Raw genomic sequence first — 17,192 nt, 5'->3', positions numbered from 1 at the left:
CTATCAATGCTAACGCTACGCACTGGATGCTACTTTAGCAGCAAAGTTACTTTTAAAAGCTCCAGGACTTTTTCATTTCACATCTTCCTCCTAACGGCTAAAGTTTATATCGTGTAGCACCTGTCATGCTAACCGTACTGCTAATGATAGCATTGTCGAGGTTAAATTTTACATTTCAAATGCTAACAAGTTCTTTGATACTAGCATGATTGTCACTGGTAAATTAATACAGTTTTCTTTTAAAAGTTCATCACAACACAGATGAACTGAAGTGGGACACAAGACAGTGACACAACCCGTGAATCACTGCAGGTGTTGAGCTTCATGGCACATGGCACCGCCCATCTGGCCACTGCCATCATGGCCCCTCCCACCCCAAACCATGAGTAGGAGCTCACACCCCTGATGATGGGTGGATGGACGATGATGGATGGACCTGTGATCAAACTCAGGTGTTTTCATATTAATTTGAATCAAAGCAGGTGGGCTGTGAAGGAGTCGGTCTCATGTTTGACATGTTTATGCATGCTAAGCTAGGCTAACATGCCCTGACTAAGACTGGTGGTTTCTCTTGTAATGTGGCGGCACTGATGCAGTCTGGGAAAACAGACCACAGATGAGAGGACGAGCTGTGTGATCAGCCTCAGGTGTGTGAGCATGTGAAGGGGGCAGGTAAGACAGATGAGAGGAGGAGCTCCACCTCACCTGGGGAATTCCTGCCTTTACTGATCCCAACACACCTGATAGAAGATCAGTCGCTGCTTTTTCTCTTTATCTATCCATCTGGACGAGTAGGACTTCCCGTCTGAAGTTCAGTCACCTGTGACATCAAACAGCCACTCGAGTCGCTCACATGTTCACGCCCAAAGACCAGCATTCATTCCCGGCTCTGTGGATCAGCTTCTGCTAATTGTCCAAGTTTTTTGGTTGCCATTTTTTCTGTTACACTGATATACTAATCACATTTCTTTGCAAATTCACTTTCAAAATTTGAAACAAAAGTATGAAAAGCTGTGAAAATTTTAAACCTTAAGATGTTTTAAGAAAAGTAACATTGACAAGAAAATAATAAAAAATGTAAGAAATTCAAAAATAACTTGAATTACTTATGCATACCTTTTGACAAGATAAATAATTTAGTGTCAAAAGTGTGAATGTTAAAGATAAATAACTCATTAATAAAACGTACATTACAGATGAACAACCGCGAAAAGACTTTGCAGATCATGCCAACTGTTACTGGTCATGCTAACTGTTACTGGTCATTCTAACTGTTACTGGTCATGCTAACTGTTACTGGTCATTCTAACTGTTACTGGTCATGCCAACTGTTACTGGTCATGCTAACTGTTACTGGTCATTCTAACTGTTACTGGTCATGCCAACTGTTACTGGTCATGCTAACTGTTACTGGTCATGCCAACTGTTACTGGTCATTCTAACTGTTACTGGTCATGCCAACTGTTACTGGTCATGCTAACTGTTACTGGTCATGCCAACTGTTACTGGTCATTCTAACTGTTACTGGTCATGCCAACTGTTACTGGTCATGCTAACTGTTACTGGTCATTCTAACTGTTAGTGGTCATGCCAACAGTTACTGGTCATTTTAACTGTTACTGGTCATTCTAACAGTTACTGGTCATGCCAACTGTTACTGGTCATGCTAACTGTTACTGGTCATTCTAACTGTTACTGGTCATGCCAACTGTTACTGGTCATTCTAACTGTTACTGGTCATGCCAACTGTTACTGGTCATGCCAACTGTTACTGGTCATTCTAACTGTTACTGGTCATGCTAACTGTTACTGGTCATTCTAACTGTTACTGGTCATGCTAACTGTTACTGGTCATTCTAACTGTTACTGGTCATGCCAACTGTTACTGGTCATGCTAACTGTTACTGGTCATTCTAACTGTTACTGGTCATGCCAACTGTTACTGGTCATGCTAACTGTTACTGGTCATGCCAACTGTTACTGGTCATTCTAACTGTTACTGGTCATGCCAACTGTTACTGGTCATGCTAACTGTTACTGGTCATGCCAACTGTTACTGGTCATTCTAACTGTTACTGGTCATGCCAACTGTTACTGGTCATGCTAACTGTTACTGGTCATTCTAACTGTTAGTGGTCATGCCAACAGTTACTGGTCATTTTAACTGTTACTGGTCATTCTAACAGTTACTGGTCATGCCAACTGTTACTGGTCATGCTAACTGTTACTGGTCATTCTAACTGTTACTGGTCATGCCAACTGTTACTGGTCATTCTAACTGTTACTGGTCATGCCAACTGTTACTGGTCATGCCAACTGTTACTGGTCATTCTAACTGTTACTGGTCATGCTAACTGTTACTGGTCATTCTAACTGTTACTGGTCATGCCAACTGTTACTGGTCATGCCAACTGTTACTGGTCATGCCAACTGTTACTGGTCATGCTAACTGTTACTGGTCATTCTAACTGTTACTGGTCATGCCAACTGTTACTGGTCATGCCAACTGTTACTGGTCATTCTAACTGTTACTGGTCATGCCAACTGTTACTGGTCATGCTAACTGTTATTGGTCATGCCAACTGTTACTGGTCATGCCAACTGTTACTGGTCATGCTAACTGTTACTGGTCATTCTAACTGTTAGTGGTCATGCCAACTGTTACTGGTCATGCCAACTGTTACTGGTCATGCTAACTGTTACTGGTCATTCTAACTGTTACTGGTCATGCCAACTGTTACTGGTCATGCCAACTGTTACTGGTCATTCTAACTGTTACTGGTCATGCCAACTGTTACTGGTCATGCTAACTGTTATTGGTCATGCCAACTGTTACTGGTCATGCCAACTGTTACTGGTCATGCTAACTGTTACTGGTCATTCTAACTGTTAGTGGTCATGCCAACTGTTACTGGTCATGCCAACTGTTACTGGTCATGCTAACTGTTACTGGTCATTCTAACTGTTACTGGTCATGCTAACTGTTACTGGTCACTTTAACTGTTACTGGTCATTCTAACTGTTACTGGTCATGCTAACTGTTACTGGTCATGCCAACTGTTACTGGTCATTGTAACTGTTACTGGTCATGCTAACTGTTACTGGTCATGCCAACTGTTACTGGTCATGCTAACTGTTACTGGTCATTCTAACTGTTACTGGTCATGCTAACTGTTACTGGTCATTCTAACTGTTACTGGTCATTCTAACTGTTACTGGTCATGCTAACTGTTACTGGTCATGCCAACTGTTACTGGTCATTGTAACTGTTACTGGTCATGCCAACTGTTACTGGTCATTCTAACTGTTACTGGTCATGCCAACTGTTATTGGTCATGCTAACTGTTACTGTTCATGCTAATTCCAGAGTGTTGTAGGAAACTGGGCTTGTTATGGTTTTCTTAAGGATGTTTCACATCAACAGGCTTCTTCAGTTCCCACCAGCTGGCTGGGGTTAGCAGATGATAGGGGTGGGAACTGTTGTCGTAGGAGGTAGCTTTGTTGTCTATAGCCCCTCCCCCCAGCTCCTCTCACCTGCAGCTAAATCCTCCTCACTCAGTCTGAACTTATCCTGCGGGTCAGATGCAGCCGGCTGGCGTCAGACACACTAAACCTTCAAAATTTTTTCAAAGGAAATCAGTTACAGAGAGACAAGAAGACCACTGAAGACTACAAGTATGGAGGCTGTCTTCTGAGAAAGGGAAATACGGGAATAGAGAAGCATGCAAAAATGAATGAGGAGAAGAAGAGTTGATTTCTGGTTATGAAAATACATGCTCAAATGTGTTTGTTGCCACAGACTGATCCAGAACAAGAAGCAGGACCAGGACCAGGACAAGAACACGGTCTAGAACCAGGTGAAGGATCCTGTTGAATGTTTTCTGAGAGCTGACTGTGGCATCCAGCTGGTGTCTGATGTCTCAGACTGTCCAATCAGGGTCATCAGAGAAGGAAAACCACTAAAAATACAATCTTTGATTTCTGTTTATATGATTGATTAAATTGGGAGGGGGGGACAATCTGTCAATCAGGACAAATGTTTACTGGGTTTTACCTGGAAGAAGTGGGTGGAGCTTATGCTAATCATGACAATGTTTCTTTGACTGTTGTCTGATAGATGAACATGTTCTTCAAAAGTTCTCACTAGCTTGTGACATGATTCTTGTTTTTAGGTTCCTCGACACCCTGGACACACTGGACTTGTCTGGGCGTCATCGGCCACCTGCTGTGAAACTGATGATGGTTGAAGGTCAAGGAGCATTTTCTTAGTGATTAATTCAGAAAGAAAAAACATGAGGATGAGATGAGCTGCAGTCCGATCCGCGTGCATCTTAAGAACCAGACCACCAGCAAGATGACGGCTAGACAACAAACACACATCTGAAGTTGTATCAAACCGGCGTGGTCAGCGCTGAGCAGGCGTGATGGTGCTGTGTGGCCTGCTGCTTCACACCTGGGTGCTACTGACTGCCATCATCGCAGGCGAGAGCTGGAGACCCTGCACAGGTACAAAAATTCATCACTGACGTCACAAAGTTGTGTCGGATCAGCTGAATCCCTTTAAGGTAGACCAGGTGTAGAACTTCCCTCCTAGTAGAGCAGAAGTAGAACCTCCCTCCTGGTAGAGCAGAAGTAGAACCTCCCTCCTAGTAGAGCAGGAGTAGAACCTCCCTCCTAGTAGAGCAGGTGTAGAACCTCCCTCCTGGTAGAGCAGGTGTAGAACCTCCCTCCTCGTAAAGCAGAAGTAGAACCTCCCTCCTGGTAGAGCAGGTGTAGAACCTCCCTCCTAGTAGAGTAGGTGTAGAACCTCCCTTCTGGTAGAGAAGGTGTAGAACCTCCCTCCTGGTAGAGAAGGTGTAGAACCTCCCACCTAGTAGAGCAGGTGTAGAACCTCCCTCGTAGTAGAGTAGGTATAGAACCTCCCTCCTGGTAGAGAAGGTGTAGAACCTCCCTCCTAGTAGAGCAGGTGTAGAACCTCCCACCTAGTAGAGCAGGTGGAGAACCTCCCTTCTTCTATGAAAATGGCCAAATTCTAGCAGCTAGCTACCAGTAATGTGTTTCCTGGTCGGAACACCCTCTGCCGGGTAAAGGGCACCATCTCTTAGTGATTTTTTGCATTTTTTATTCAGAAAGAAATGTTCCCATTGGCCTGTAATCTGTTGGCTGTTACTGATCACTCTCAAGTAGGCTGTAACCATCTGATTAAAGCCACAACCAATCAGACGTCCCCTGGAGCAAAGCCTGGAAGCAAGTTAACTGCTAGCTTAGCTTCACACAGAAGAAGGGACAGTTCCACCGTCTCACACTAGCATGGCTCATCCTCATGCCAGCACAGTCACGAGACACGCTTCGTCAGCAGACTTTGTCATTGTGAGTGTTGGACGGGGAACCAGTCTGTCCGTGGAGGACTTTTTACCTGATTGTCTTTGAGGCTGCTTTTGTGCCTTTGAAATATGAGATGAGATCTGGTTCTGCTCATGTGATCCCTCCCTCCATTCATCCGCTCACCCTCAACTCTTCCAGGCTCCCGCATTTACATGAGAAAAAACAGTTCTCTGGAGGACCTCTATCAGTGGACGGTCCTCTGAACTGACTGATGAAAAATAAATGATGATATTTTCTTTGGGTTTCATCACCAGACCTGCTACCTCTGGACCTGCTGGCCAGAGTCCTGCCCCACCCAGGAGAAGCCCCACCCCTAAAGGTAGGAGGGGATTGGGGAGGGGCAGAGAACGCTTTGTTTGTGGTTTAAAAAACACACCAACTAAACATTTGATCAACAAACTGACTAATCAGGTGCAGATAGTCCAGTCCCGGGGGTCCAGAGGGATCCAATTGGCTGGTGCCATGGCAACAACGCTGAGCTTCCCTGCCTCCACGATCTTCACTGATTGTGACTTCTTTCCTGCCGAATTCTCATTGGTCGCCACTGTGAAAATACCCCACCTCCAGCAGGTGAGCCAGGATATGAGAGCAGAGTGTGTTCCACCTAGTGTGTTCTAGTGTGTTCTACCTAGTATGTTCAACCTAGTGTGTTCTACCTAGTGTGTTCTACCTAGTGTGTTTTAGTGTGTTGTAGTATGTTCTCCCTTGTATGTTCAACCTAGTGTGTTGTACCTAGTGTGTTCTACCTAGTGTATTCTAGTGTGTTCTACCTAGTATGTTCAACCTAGTGTGTTCTACCTAGTGTGTTCTAGTGTGTTCTACCTAGTGTGTTCTACCTAGTGTGTTCTAGTGTGTTCTACCTAGTGTGTTCTAGTGTGTTGTAGAATGTTCTCCCTCGTATGTTCAACCTAGTGTGTTGTACCTAGTGTGTTGTAGTGTGTTCTAGTGTGTTCTACCTAGTATGTTCTCCCTCGTATGTTCAACCTAGTGTGTTGTACCTAGTGTGTTGTAGTGTGTTGTAGTGTGTTCTACCTAGTATGTTAAACCTAGTGTGTTGTACCTAGTGTGTTCTAGTGTGTTGTAGTGTGTTCTACCTAGTATGTTCAACCTAGTGTGTTGTACCTAGTGTGTTGTGTTCTACCTAGTATGTTCTCCCTCGTATGTTCAACCTAGTGTGTTGTACCTAGTGTGTTCTACCTAGTGTGTTCTAGTGTGTTCTAGTGTGTTCTCCCTCGTATGTTCAACCTAGTGTGTTGTACCTAGTGTGTTGTAGTGTGTTCTACCTAGTATGTTAAACCTAGTGTGTTCTACCTAGTGTGTTTTAGTGTGTTGTAGTATGTTCTCCCTTGTATGTTCAACCTAGTGTGTTGTACCTAGTGTGTTCTAGTATGTTCAACCTAGTGTGTTCTACCTAGTGTGTTCTACCTAGTGTGTTTTAGTGTGTTGTAGTATGTTCTCCCTTGTATGTTCAACCTAGTGTGTTGTACCTAGTGTGTTCTACCTAGTGTATTCTAGTGTGTTCTACCTAGTATGTTCAACCTAGTGTGTTCTACCTAGTGTGTTCTAGTGTGTTCTACCTAGTGTGTTCTACCTAGTGTGTTCTAGTGTGTTCTACCTAGTGTGTTCTAGTGTGTTGTAGAATGTTCTCCCTCGTATGTTCAACCTAGTGTGTTGTACCTAGTGTGTTGTAGTGTGTTCTAGTGTGTTCTACCTAGTATGTTCTCCCTCGTATGTTCAACCTAGTGTGTTGTACCTAGTGTGTTGTAGTGTGTTGTAGTGTGTTCTACCTAGTATGTTAAACCTAGTGTGTTGTACCTAGTGTGTTCTAGTGTGTTGTAGTGTGTTCTACCTAGTATGTTCAACCTAGTGTGTTGTACCTAGTGTGTTGTGTTCTACCTAGTATGTTCTCCCTCGTATGTTCAACCTAGTGTGTTGTACCTAGTGTGTTCTACCTAGTGTGTTCTAGTGTGTTCTAGTGTGTTCTCCCTCGTATGTTCAACCTAGTGTGTTGTACCTAGTGTGTTGTAGTGTGTTCTACCTAGTATGTTAAACCTAGTGTGTTCTACCTAGTGTGTTTTAGTGTGTTGTAGTATGTTCTCCCTTGTATGTTCAACCTAGTGTGTTGTACCTAGTGTGTTCTAGTGTGTTCTACCTAGTATGTTCAACCTAGTGTGTTCTACCTAGTGTGTTCTAGTGTGTTCTAGGAAGTTCTACCTAGTGTGTTCTAGTGTGTTGTAGAATGTTCTCCCTCGTATGTTCAACCTAGTGTGTTGTACCTAGTGTGTTGTACCTAGTGTGTTCTAGTGTGTTGTAGTGTGTTCTACCTAGTATGTTAAACCTAGTGTGTTCTGCCCTGTGTGTTCTAGTGTGTTGTAGTGTGTTCTCCCTCGTATGTTCAACCTAGTGTGTTGTACCTAGTGTGTTGTAGTGTGTTGTAGTGTGTTCTACCTAGTATGTTCTCCCTCGTATGTTCAACCTTGTGTGTTGTACCTAGTGTGTTGTAGTGTGTTGTAGTGTGTTCTACCTTGTATGTTAAACCTAGTGTGTTCTACCTAGTGTGTTCTAGTGTGTTCTAGTGTGTTCTACCTAGTATGTTCAACCTAGTGTGTTGTACCTAGTGTGTTGTAGTGTGTTCTAGTGTGTTCTACCTAGTATGTTCTCCCTCGTATGTTCAACCTAGTGTGTTGTACCTAGTGTGTTCTACCTAGTGTGTTCTAGTGTGTTCTAGTGTGTTCGCCCTCGTATGTTCAACCTAGTGTGTTGTACCTAGTGTGTTGTAGTGTGTTCTACCTAGTATGTTAAACCTAGTGTGTTCTACCTAGTGTGTTCTAGTGTGTTGTAGTGTGTTCTACCTAGTATGTTAAACCTAGTGTGTTCTACCTAGTGTGTTGTAGTGTGTTGTAGTGTGTTCTACCTAGTATGTTCAACCTAGTGTGTTGTACCTAGTGTGTTGTAGTGTGTTTTAGTGTGTTCTACCTAGTATGTTCTCCCTCGTATGTTCAACCTAGTGTGTTCTACCCAGTGTGTTCTAGTGTGTTCTACCTAGTGTGTTCTAGTGTGTTCTACCTAGTATGTTAAACCTAGTGTGTTCTACCTAGTGTGTTGTACCTAGTGTGTTCTAGTGTGTTCTAGTGTGTTCTACCTAGTATGTTCAACCTAGTGTGTTGTACCTAGTGTGTTCTACCTTGTGTGTTCTAGTGTGTTGTAGTCTGTTCTACCTCATATGTTCAAACTAGCATGTTCTACCTAGTGTGTTCTAGTGTGTTACAGTGTGTTCTACCTAGTGTGTTCTACCTAGTGTGTTCTAACCAGTGTGTTCTATTTAGTGTGCTCTTGTGAGTTCTACCGAGTGTGTTCTTGTGTGTTCTACCTAGTTTGTTCTACTTAGTGTGATCTGGTGTGTTCTATGTAGTGTGTTCGAGTGGGTTCTTCCTAGTGTGTTCTAGTTTGTTCTACGTAGTGTGTTCTACGTAGTGTGTTCTATGTAGTGTGTTCTACCTGGTGTGTTCTACTTAGTGTGTTCTAGTATGTTCTACCTAGTGTGTTCTACCTAGTGTGTACTAGTGTGTTCTACGTAGTTTGTTCTACCCTGTGTGTTCTAGTGTGTTCTACCTAGTGTGTTCTAGTGTGTTCTATGTAGTGTGCTCTAGTGTGTTCTACATAATGTGTTCTGCGTGTTCTTGTGTGTTCTACCTAGTTTGCTCTACGTAGTGTGATCTGGTGTGTAGTATGTAGCGTTGTTAATATGTTTTCTACTTAGTAGCATTTAGGGTTAGGGTTAGAACCGACTAGGTTCCTCAGAGGGCCAACAAGTGGGAAGGAGGGGCAAACATCAGCCAATCATCAGCCAGGACATGAAACACACCTACAGGAATATGCACAGCTTGACAATCACTGTCTCGTTCCTCCTGTCTGTGTCCAGAGGACTGAGTACGTCTTCTCCATGGTGGAGGAGGATGCTGGCTTGTTGTTGATGGGCTTACGGGTTTCAGAGAACCGCCTCCATTTCCTGGTCAGGGCCCATGATGCAGGGGGGCGGAGCCGGATCAGCTTCAAGGAGGTGCAACTGGACGATAACCACTGGCACACTGTGGTGCTGGCTGTCACTGGGCTGCACGCCACGCTGACCATCGACTGTGGACTGCCTGTGGAGTTGTGAGTCCACTTCAGACTGGATCAGATCAGTTCAGACTGGTCCATTAAATGAGTTCCTTTTTGCCAGTTACCAGGTCCAGTCCTTCCCCAGCACTCTGAGCACCAGAGGATCCAGGTTCTTCATTGGCAGCAGGAGGAGGCAGGGGGGTCGCTTCTCTGTGAGTCAACTGAGGCCTTCAGGGATGTTTCTTTTGTTCTGGTTCTGGGTCTCATGCCTGCCGCTGGTCTCCATTAGAGTTGCAATGTTGGTTGAGTTTCTTTTCTCAAAGAAATAAATCTGTGGACAAAAATGAATCCGTAAAGTCCAAGCAAGAGGGTGCTCGTCTTTGATTGGTAAGATGTGTCTGGGGCGGAGCTAAAACACCTCAGTACCAGAGAGCAACTCATGTTTTGTGCTAGCTTAGCATCTGGTGAGTTCACTTATCGTTCCAGCAAGCGAAGCAGAGATGATTACATGGCTGCACTCAGGACTCTGATGGTCGGGTCTGAGATGCCCCAGGTTCTAAAGTAAAATCACATTTATATTCACAAAGCCAAACAAGCAGTCAACCCAAGTACTGAGCTAACTATCAAGCTATTCAGCTAACAAGCTACCCTGAAAGCTGAAAAACTAATTCAAACAAGCTAGCCAGCCTTGTTGCAGAGCCTTCAAGTTTACATGTTGTGAATTGTGTGATCAGGGTTTGCTGCGGCAGCTGGTTCTACTTCCTGGTTCAGATGCCACAACCAGACTCTGTCCGAACTCTGACCCTCGCCTGGCGGAGCTGTCTGTGCCCCAGATCCTCAAGTCCAGCCCCCTCCAACCAGACCTGGATGGAGCAGTTAACCAGTACGGTGAGGAAAGATGATTGAATACAAGTGTCAGCCAATGAGGAGACAACGCTGTTTCCTGCAAAGAAAACAAGACAAGAGGTCATTAGGGTCCAAGGTCATTTTCAGTCAAAGGTTCTTTACCCTGACCCTAACCAAATTTAAACCTCGACCTTAAAAACCAAGTCTTGACCTTCAAACAGCTCTCTGAAGTTGTGAGGATTGGCTAAAATGTCCTCACACACGTCCTCTGGTCCTCACTATGTAGCAAGTCCAAGCAGTGTTTTCCTCTCCCCATTGAAAGTGAAGTCACATGACAGATGATGTCATCATTCACTCAGGCTCCTCTTCAAACAGGAAACACTTGTTTTGATGGACAGCTGTAAAAGCATGTAGTTTACAGGGACTTGACGACTAACATGGAACACGTGAAGATCATGGAAGCAGCACAGAGACTCAGACTGCAGCGTGTCATTGGGTGTCTGACATCACAGCGCCGCTGCCATCGTCGCAACAACAACATGGGGTGCCATGAGGTTCTGGAAGCTGAAGTGATGCCGAATCACCATATTTTGTACCACTGAACTGAAGGCAGGTGGATCCTGGGCAGAACACGCAGGCAGCACAGTTACCGCACTATTAACCAACTAAAAACTACAGCAGATTCGTGAGGCAGGGCTGACTAGCAACAACAGGGGACGCAGACATGTCTCCTTCACTGGTCTTTGCTAGTTGAAAAGTCAGTCAGCTTTCAGAATTGTACTCAATCCTCCAAAATCCATCAGGTCAGAGGTCATTGATGCTGCGAACAGAGAGATGCTCCTGTTGTAGGTTGTGTATTTATAGAGCACAATAATGTTAGCTTAGCGACTAACAACAAGCCAGCAACACGATTGCTCGACTTCCTGCAATAAAATTCAGAATAAGATGAAGCAGCGTTGACAAAATGCATTGCTGCCTTCATTTTGAAGGCCAAATCACTGACAGGTTAAGTGATTCAGGATCAGGCCTGACAGACGCAGCAACAGAAGCTGGCCTCTTGTTCGTGATGCTTTACACGGGAGTAGCAGGTGAAGGCAAGTGTTTCATACAGCTGCTCCCCCCATGACCTTACACACAAACACACACGCACACACATACGCTCGCACGCACGCAGTTGCTGTGCATTAGGGTTATGAAGCCCTGCTGCCCCCTGGGAAGGCGGGCCTCCATAACTGGTGTTTCGTTGTCTGATATCCAGAGGCGGAGACCCGAGTAACAGCTGGACGCCGTCCTCCATGTTCAGTTGCAGAAGATGGGCAGCTGTGGTTCAATGCTGGCAGGAGGAGCCTCTTCATCTGTGACACACTCACCTGGAGAACTCTCCTCACCTGTCAGTCTGAATGTCACATCATGATCATTGATGACTGATTCACTCTGCTCATCGAGTCATGGCGTGTGCCTGCATGTGTCCTGGGCAGCAGCAGAGCGTCTGGACTATGTGGAGGACTACCAGGATGTGTACACCAGCTCAGAGACCTTTGACGTGGAGCTCTTCTCCATCCCATTGGAGGGTCTTTTCATGGCCACCGCCAACAGGTAAATGACCTCACACACCTGCAGGTGTGACGGTGAGGGGCGGGAGGGACTGTCCTTTCTCTGTTGTCCTACAGGGACTCTCGGCCCGGCTCAGGGATCTACAGGTGGAGTGATGGATCGTTTCACCTTCACCAGAACATCAGCACCCAGGAGGCAAGAGCATGGAAACACTTCAGCATTGACGGCCAGGTGAGTGGCGAGTCACACCCAGCGACCACAGGACAGAGCTCACGCCCATGGATGTGGCATCCCTTGTGGGTCAATATCTGATCATCATTCTTCTTCAGCTTACCATGGTTTCAGCTTCAGTCACATGCACACACTAACCTCGAACCTGTAGCTGACCTTGACCTCTGACCTTCACAGCAGCATCTTAAGAGTTCAAACATAATAAGATACTGAGACGAGCTGGTTTGGACTCTTATGTTCACATTAGCTTGATGTTTGCTTGTTAAAACTGAGAAGTCACAATTATAATCACATTTCCGCTCCTACAGGTTTTCCTGGTGGTGGCCAATTCCAGGGAGGCGGAGCCAGAGCTGTCTGTCATCTACCAGTGGAATCAGCGGCGGCAGCGGTTCCTCCATTATCAGACACTGGAGACTCATGCTGCTCTGGACTGGGAGGCCTTCCACATCTACAACCACAGCTTCCTGGTCGTAGCAAATCACAGAAGAGGTGAATAGGAACACACACACACACACACACACACACAGCAGACCATTTACTCACCATAGTTTTCTCTCTCACTGTTTGATGTCACCAATTTGGATATAAACTAGTAACAATGACTTGGGATATTAGCCACAGCTTCAGCTTCAGCAGTAATGCTATGGTTATGCTAATGCTGGCGTGCTAGCCAATGTGCAGTGGTTATGTTAAACTGGTATTTGGCAACAACTGCAGCAAGCTAAGCAGCACCTAGCTTACGGACAGTGTTGGACTGACGCTGGACTGTCGTCCTCAGCCCGAGACTCCAACCACAACATCCTCAGTGTCATTTACCGCTGGAACCCCAGAACCAAGGTACCGTGCCCTCACAACCCTGCTGTCAGAATCCTTCACTCAAACTCACCCGTCCCCCATCCCAGCAGCTGTTTGAGGTCAACCAGACTCTGTCCACATCTGGAGCGTACGACTGGGAGTTCTTCACGGTTGGGCCATACCACTTCCTGGCCGTCGCCAACACCTTCGATGGTCAGACCACCAAAATCAGCTCCACCATCTATGTCTGGGTGGACGGATGTTTCCGGACCTTCCAGAACATCCCGGTCAGTGTCAGCCAATCTACTGATGTTCAATTACACTTGTTATCCAACCATCATCCATCCATTTTCTCCCTCTTATCCTGTTAAGGGTGGTGGGGGGTTGAGCCTGTCCCAACTGTCATTGGGTGAGAGGCGGGGTTCACCCTGGACAGGTCACCAGTCCATGGCAGGGCCATCAGGAGCAGTTAGGGGTTCAGTATCTTGCTCAAGGACACTTGGACATGGTCACCAGGGGAAGTGGGGATCGAAACCAGCGACCCTTCAGTTACTAGACAGCCACTCTACCTCTGAACCACGCCGGCCCCGTTCCACTTTTAATAGTTGGGATATTCAGTTGGTCACATGATGGAAACAATACTGAGTCAAGAATTAACAGGACAACAAAGTACGAGCTCATTGATGATAAAACTGAAACAATGAGAGTAACCAGCAGAGATGATTTCCAGATGGTTGAGAGGGTTTTTATCGACCTTTAAACGCATAAAAGCTTCATGAAACTGCAGGCAAGATTTACAAAATGACTCAAGACAAAAACAAAACAGCAAAGAAGAGACAGAGCGAGATGGTTCAGAGGTCATGTGACTCGTCAATATCTGGAGGTCGGTGCAACATCATTTCAGGTGGTCCAGAACAGGAAGGCTAAAGCTCTCCAAGCTAGCTCACACACTGTTTGTCAGCTCAGTTGCTAACAGAAGTTTAGCCCATGTGGAGGACGTCCTGTTGAGACCTGACACCCTTCACACCTCAGCTTCCTGTCCTCCCTGCAGACTGTGGGAGCAACAGACTTGGAGACATTCCAGATCGATGGCAGGTTCTTTCTGGCTGTTGCCAACAGTCAGAGGGTCACAGAGCACGGCCCAAGTGTCTACAACATCAACTCCACTGTGTACGAACTCAGTACCATCACCCAGACCTTCATCCGCTTCCAGGACATCCTGACGCACAGGTGAGCGAGTTCTGACTCTAAACACAAGTGAGAGGATGCTAGCTAACCTTTAGCTCTGCTGTCATATGGTGTTCAGCGCAGTGGACTGGGAGTTCTTCACTGTTGGAGAAGAGAAGTTCTTGGTGGTGGCAAACTCTCATGACGGCAGCTCATACTCTCTGAACAGTGTTGTTTACAGGTGCGTCCGTCTCAACATCTGCCACTGCACATGTGAGCGTGTCTTTACTGGGTTCTGTGTTTCCAGGTGGCAGGGTTACGAGGGCTTCGTTCCTGTTCACAGTCTGCCAACGTTCGGCTGCAGAGACTGGGAGCACTTCATCACCACTGAAGGCTCCTTCCTCGTCTACTCCAGCGCCACCTCCAGACTCAGCAAGGTGTTCAAACTCAGGACTTACTGACTTGCTTGTACACCAACTCTGACCTGCTGCTGCAAGACACTCACCTGTACTTACATCTTACAACCATTAGTCCAACTCCTCTGAGAGGGAAAGTTCAGGGATAAGCGAGCAAGCTCAAGCGGGTGAGACACTGGACGAGTTCAGAGACAAACTCAACTAGCTGAGGGAATGATCTGCGCTGGGAAGCCAAAGGTCTTGATTTCTGTGCTCAGACTCTTTTGTCTGACCGGACGGTGACCTGGGAGATGGGACTGTACCAGAGGATGGAGGTAAGCTAACAGTAAGCTAGCTACATGTCACAAGTTGCCATGGAAAAGATACATCAACCTGAAGATGACAACCAGGGTTTAGACTCCATCACACGTCTTACATGTAGGAGGGTGTTTGATGGCTGTCAAGTCGGGGTCATCACGTCATCGCACCACCGTGTCTGGACAATGACATCATCAGTCTAGATTTGACTGATTTATTTATAATAATTGGATCAAAATGGTGCTTAACCAACATCATGATGGAGTTTTGGACTAAGTATGAATTAATGATTTGTCAGCTCTGTCACCATGACAACAAGTTAACAACTTTTAAAATACAACTTTTTTGAATGGAGGTCTGATCAGATGGACTTCAGGAAGTTGGATGTGGAGCCACGGGAAGCTCTGAACACAGAGGAAGTTAATTTTGTGTGTGTGTGTGTGTGTGTGTGTGTGTGTGTGTGTGTGTGTGTGTGTGTGTGTGTGGACTACCTGAGCTGTGCGACTGTTAAAGTGTAGTGTTTTCATAGTAAGAGCATACTGGTCTTCTGTGGTAAATACCTGATAAGCTGCTCCATGTACTCAAGAAGAAGTAGCAGCTTGTTTCTTTCAACCATAATGAAGCTTTTCCAAAGGTTAGCGATGAAATGGGATCATCCAGAGGGGTCCACATGTAACCATAGCAACAGTCTGAAATGACCTGTGTCCATGTGAGACATTGATGGACTTTGAGATGGCAAAACCTCTTCACGTTATCAGAATATAAACTTATATTTTCATATTTACTGTCACATTTATATGGAACTCTGTTTGTAATCATGGCTCATGTAAAAATACAGAGAGAAAGCTTGAATTTAAAATAGTATACTGTTGTATTTGTGTCATGGTTCTCTTTAGATGTGCTTTGTGAGTGTGTGACATCACTGGGGTGTGTGGCTAACCCCCTTTACACCTGGCGTAAAAATGTGTTGTCTGTGATTGGATAGCGCTTGAACACCTGAGGGTCCAGGTGTACCTGCATTGAGGAGGGATTGAGTGATGATCAGCCAAACCACATTTGGTGGTCAGAGGCAGTCGGGGGCTCGCGACCACATTCAGCTGAGGCGTCACTCTAACGCATCTCTGATCAGCACAGAACCAGAACCGGGGGCAGCAGGATGCCTTTGATGTGATGTGAGGGAAGCTTCTGGAGGAGGAGCGATGTCGAAACAACAGCCTAGAACGATAGAACAAGCTCCTCCCAGGGTTCTAATATTGCCGGAGCCCGTTGAGCGCTGTCTGAGTGCAGGTCCAGACGGCCGCGGGCCTCCAGCCGACAGCAGAACGAGCAGCTGAGTGCATGGCTTGAACCGCTGGAGAACAGGACTGGATCTACACCTCACTGTGTCTCAGTCTCAGCTTCAAGAGCCGAGGGCCAGTACCGCCAGGTACCTGCCCCCCCCGCACCAGGGTGTGTGTGTGGAAGGGTATGTTTGTGTGGGACGTCATGCCTACAGTTCTCACACCTCTGTTCTAATGTCTATGGTTCTCAAGCCCATGATTGTACCTCTACGAGAGAACCCTAACCACTCCACCGCTGAGAATGATTGGTTGGGTGCTCTGGAGGGGGGGACACGTCCCCCAGGGGAGAGCAGTTGTGGGAGGGAGTTAACGCCCGGTGTGAACCACCTAGGGGAACAGGAGGACACGTCTGCACCCTCACACGAGGCAGCGGGATGTAAAATACTGTTATTGCAGTTGGGGTCACTATTCCAGCCAACAGATCTGAGCTGTTCAGGCCAGCGCACCTGACTGCAGTACGCAGTAAATGTGGGTGGGGCTTAATGTTTGACTCCGCGGGTCCGAACGGATGAGTTTGGGCAAAGGTTCAACGTACTGCAGTCAGGCTCACTCTGTTCAGGTGTTCATCGTCTTGCTGTTTTCTCTCTGTGATAAAACAATCACACTCATGCTGTTGGAGCCTCAACTCTCCTGCCCCCTGGTGGCTCACATAGACATTACACACTGCAAATGAGTCAACCCGTTTTCTGTGGAAGAAAATCCACCCACCCACCAACCCTCCCATCCACCCACCCACCAACCCTCCCATCCACCCATATATTTTCTACCTCTTATCCATTAAGGATGGCAAGGGGGTGGAGCCTATCCCAGCTGTCATTGGGTGAGAGGCAGGGTTCACCCTGGAGGGGTCACCAGTCCATGGCAGGGCCATCAGGAGCAGTTAGGGGTTCAGTATCTTGCTCAAGGACACTTGGACATGGTCACTGGGGGAAGTGGGGATCGAACCTGCAACCCTTTGGTTGCTAGACAGCCACTCTACCTCTGAGCCACGCCACCCATGGAAGAATTTAAATGTAAAATATTGAGTTTTCTTTTAGAGAATGATGATTGTTGAGCATCC

The 17,192-nt window shown here is 46.2% G+C and overlaps 1 protein-coding gene across 2 annotated transcripts; it reads left to right on the top strand.

Annotated features, from left to right (window-relative positions):
- The first annotated feature begins 3,407 nt into the window (after positions 1–3,407).
- On the top strand, positions 3,408–15,629 carry LOC147251639 (thrombospondin-type laminin G domain and EAR repeat-containing protein-like). Of its 2 annotated transcripts, none has more exons than XM_086219480.1 (17): positions 3,408–3,675; positions 3,800–3,857; positions 4,173–4,506; positions 5,640–5,704; positions 5,797–5,955; positions 9,308–9,540; positions 9,608–9,698; positions 10,221–10,374; positions 11,591–11,722; positions 11,814–11,928; positions 12,003–12,117; positions 12,426–12,606; positions 12,896–12,954; positions 13,023–13,199; positions 13,964–14,142; positions 14,219–14,320; positions 14,387–15,629. In XM_086219480.1, exons 3-17 carry the CDS (start codon positions 4,425–4,427, stop codon positions 14,538–14,540), a joined length of 1,998 nt encoding a protein of 665 aa, XP_086075606.1. In that variant the 5' UTR covers positions 3,408–3,675; positions 3,800–3,857; positions 4,173–4,424; the 3' UTR covers positions 14,541–15,629. The 2 variants fall into 2 exon arrangements, with proteins under 2 accessions (XP_086075606.1, XP_086075605.1); XM_086219479.1 differs by having other exon boundaries at positions 11,811–11,928.
- The last annotated feature ends 1,563 nt before the right edge of the window (positions 15,630–17,192 follow it).

This window comes from Aulostomus chinensis, chromosome 12 (genome assembly GCF_037954235.1).
Source record: "Aulostomus chinensis isolate RoL2024-O1b breed Wild chromosome 12, RoL_Achi_v1.0, whole genome shotgun sequence".
Lineage (NCBI taxonomy): Eukaryota > Metazoa > Chordata > Actinopteri > Syngnathiformes > Aulostomidae > Aulostomus > Aulostomus chinensis.
Note: the sequence above shows the minus strand (reverse complement) of the source record. Positions and strands in the feature narration are given on the sequence as shown.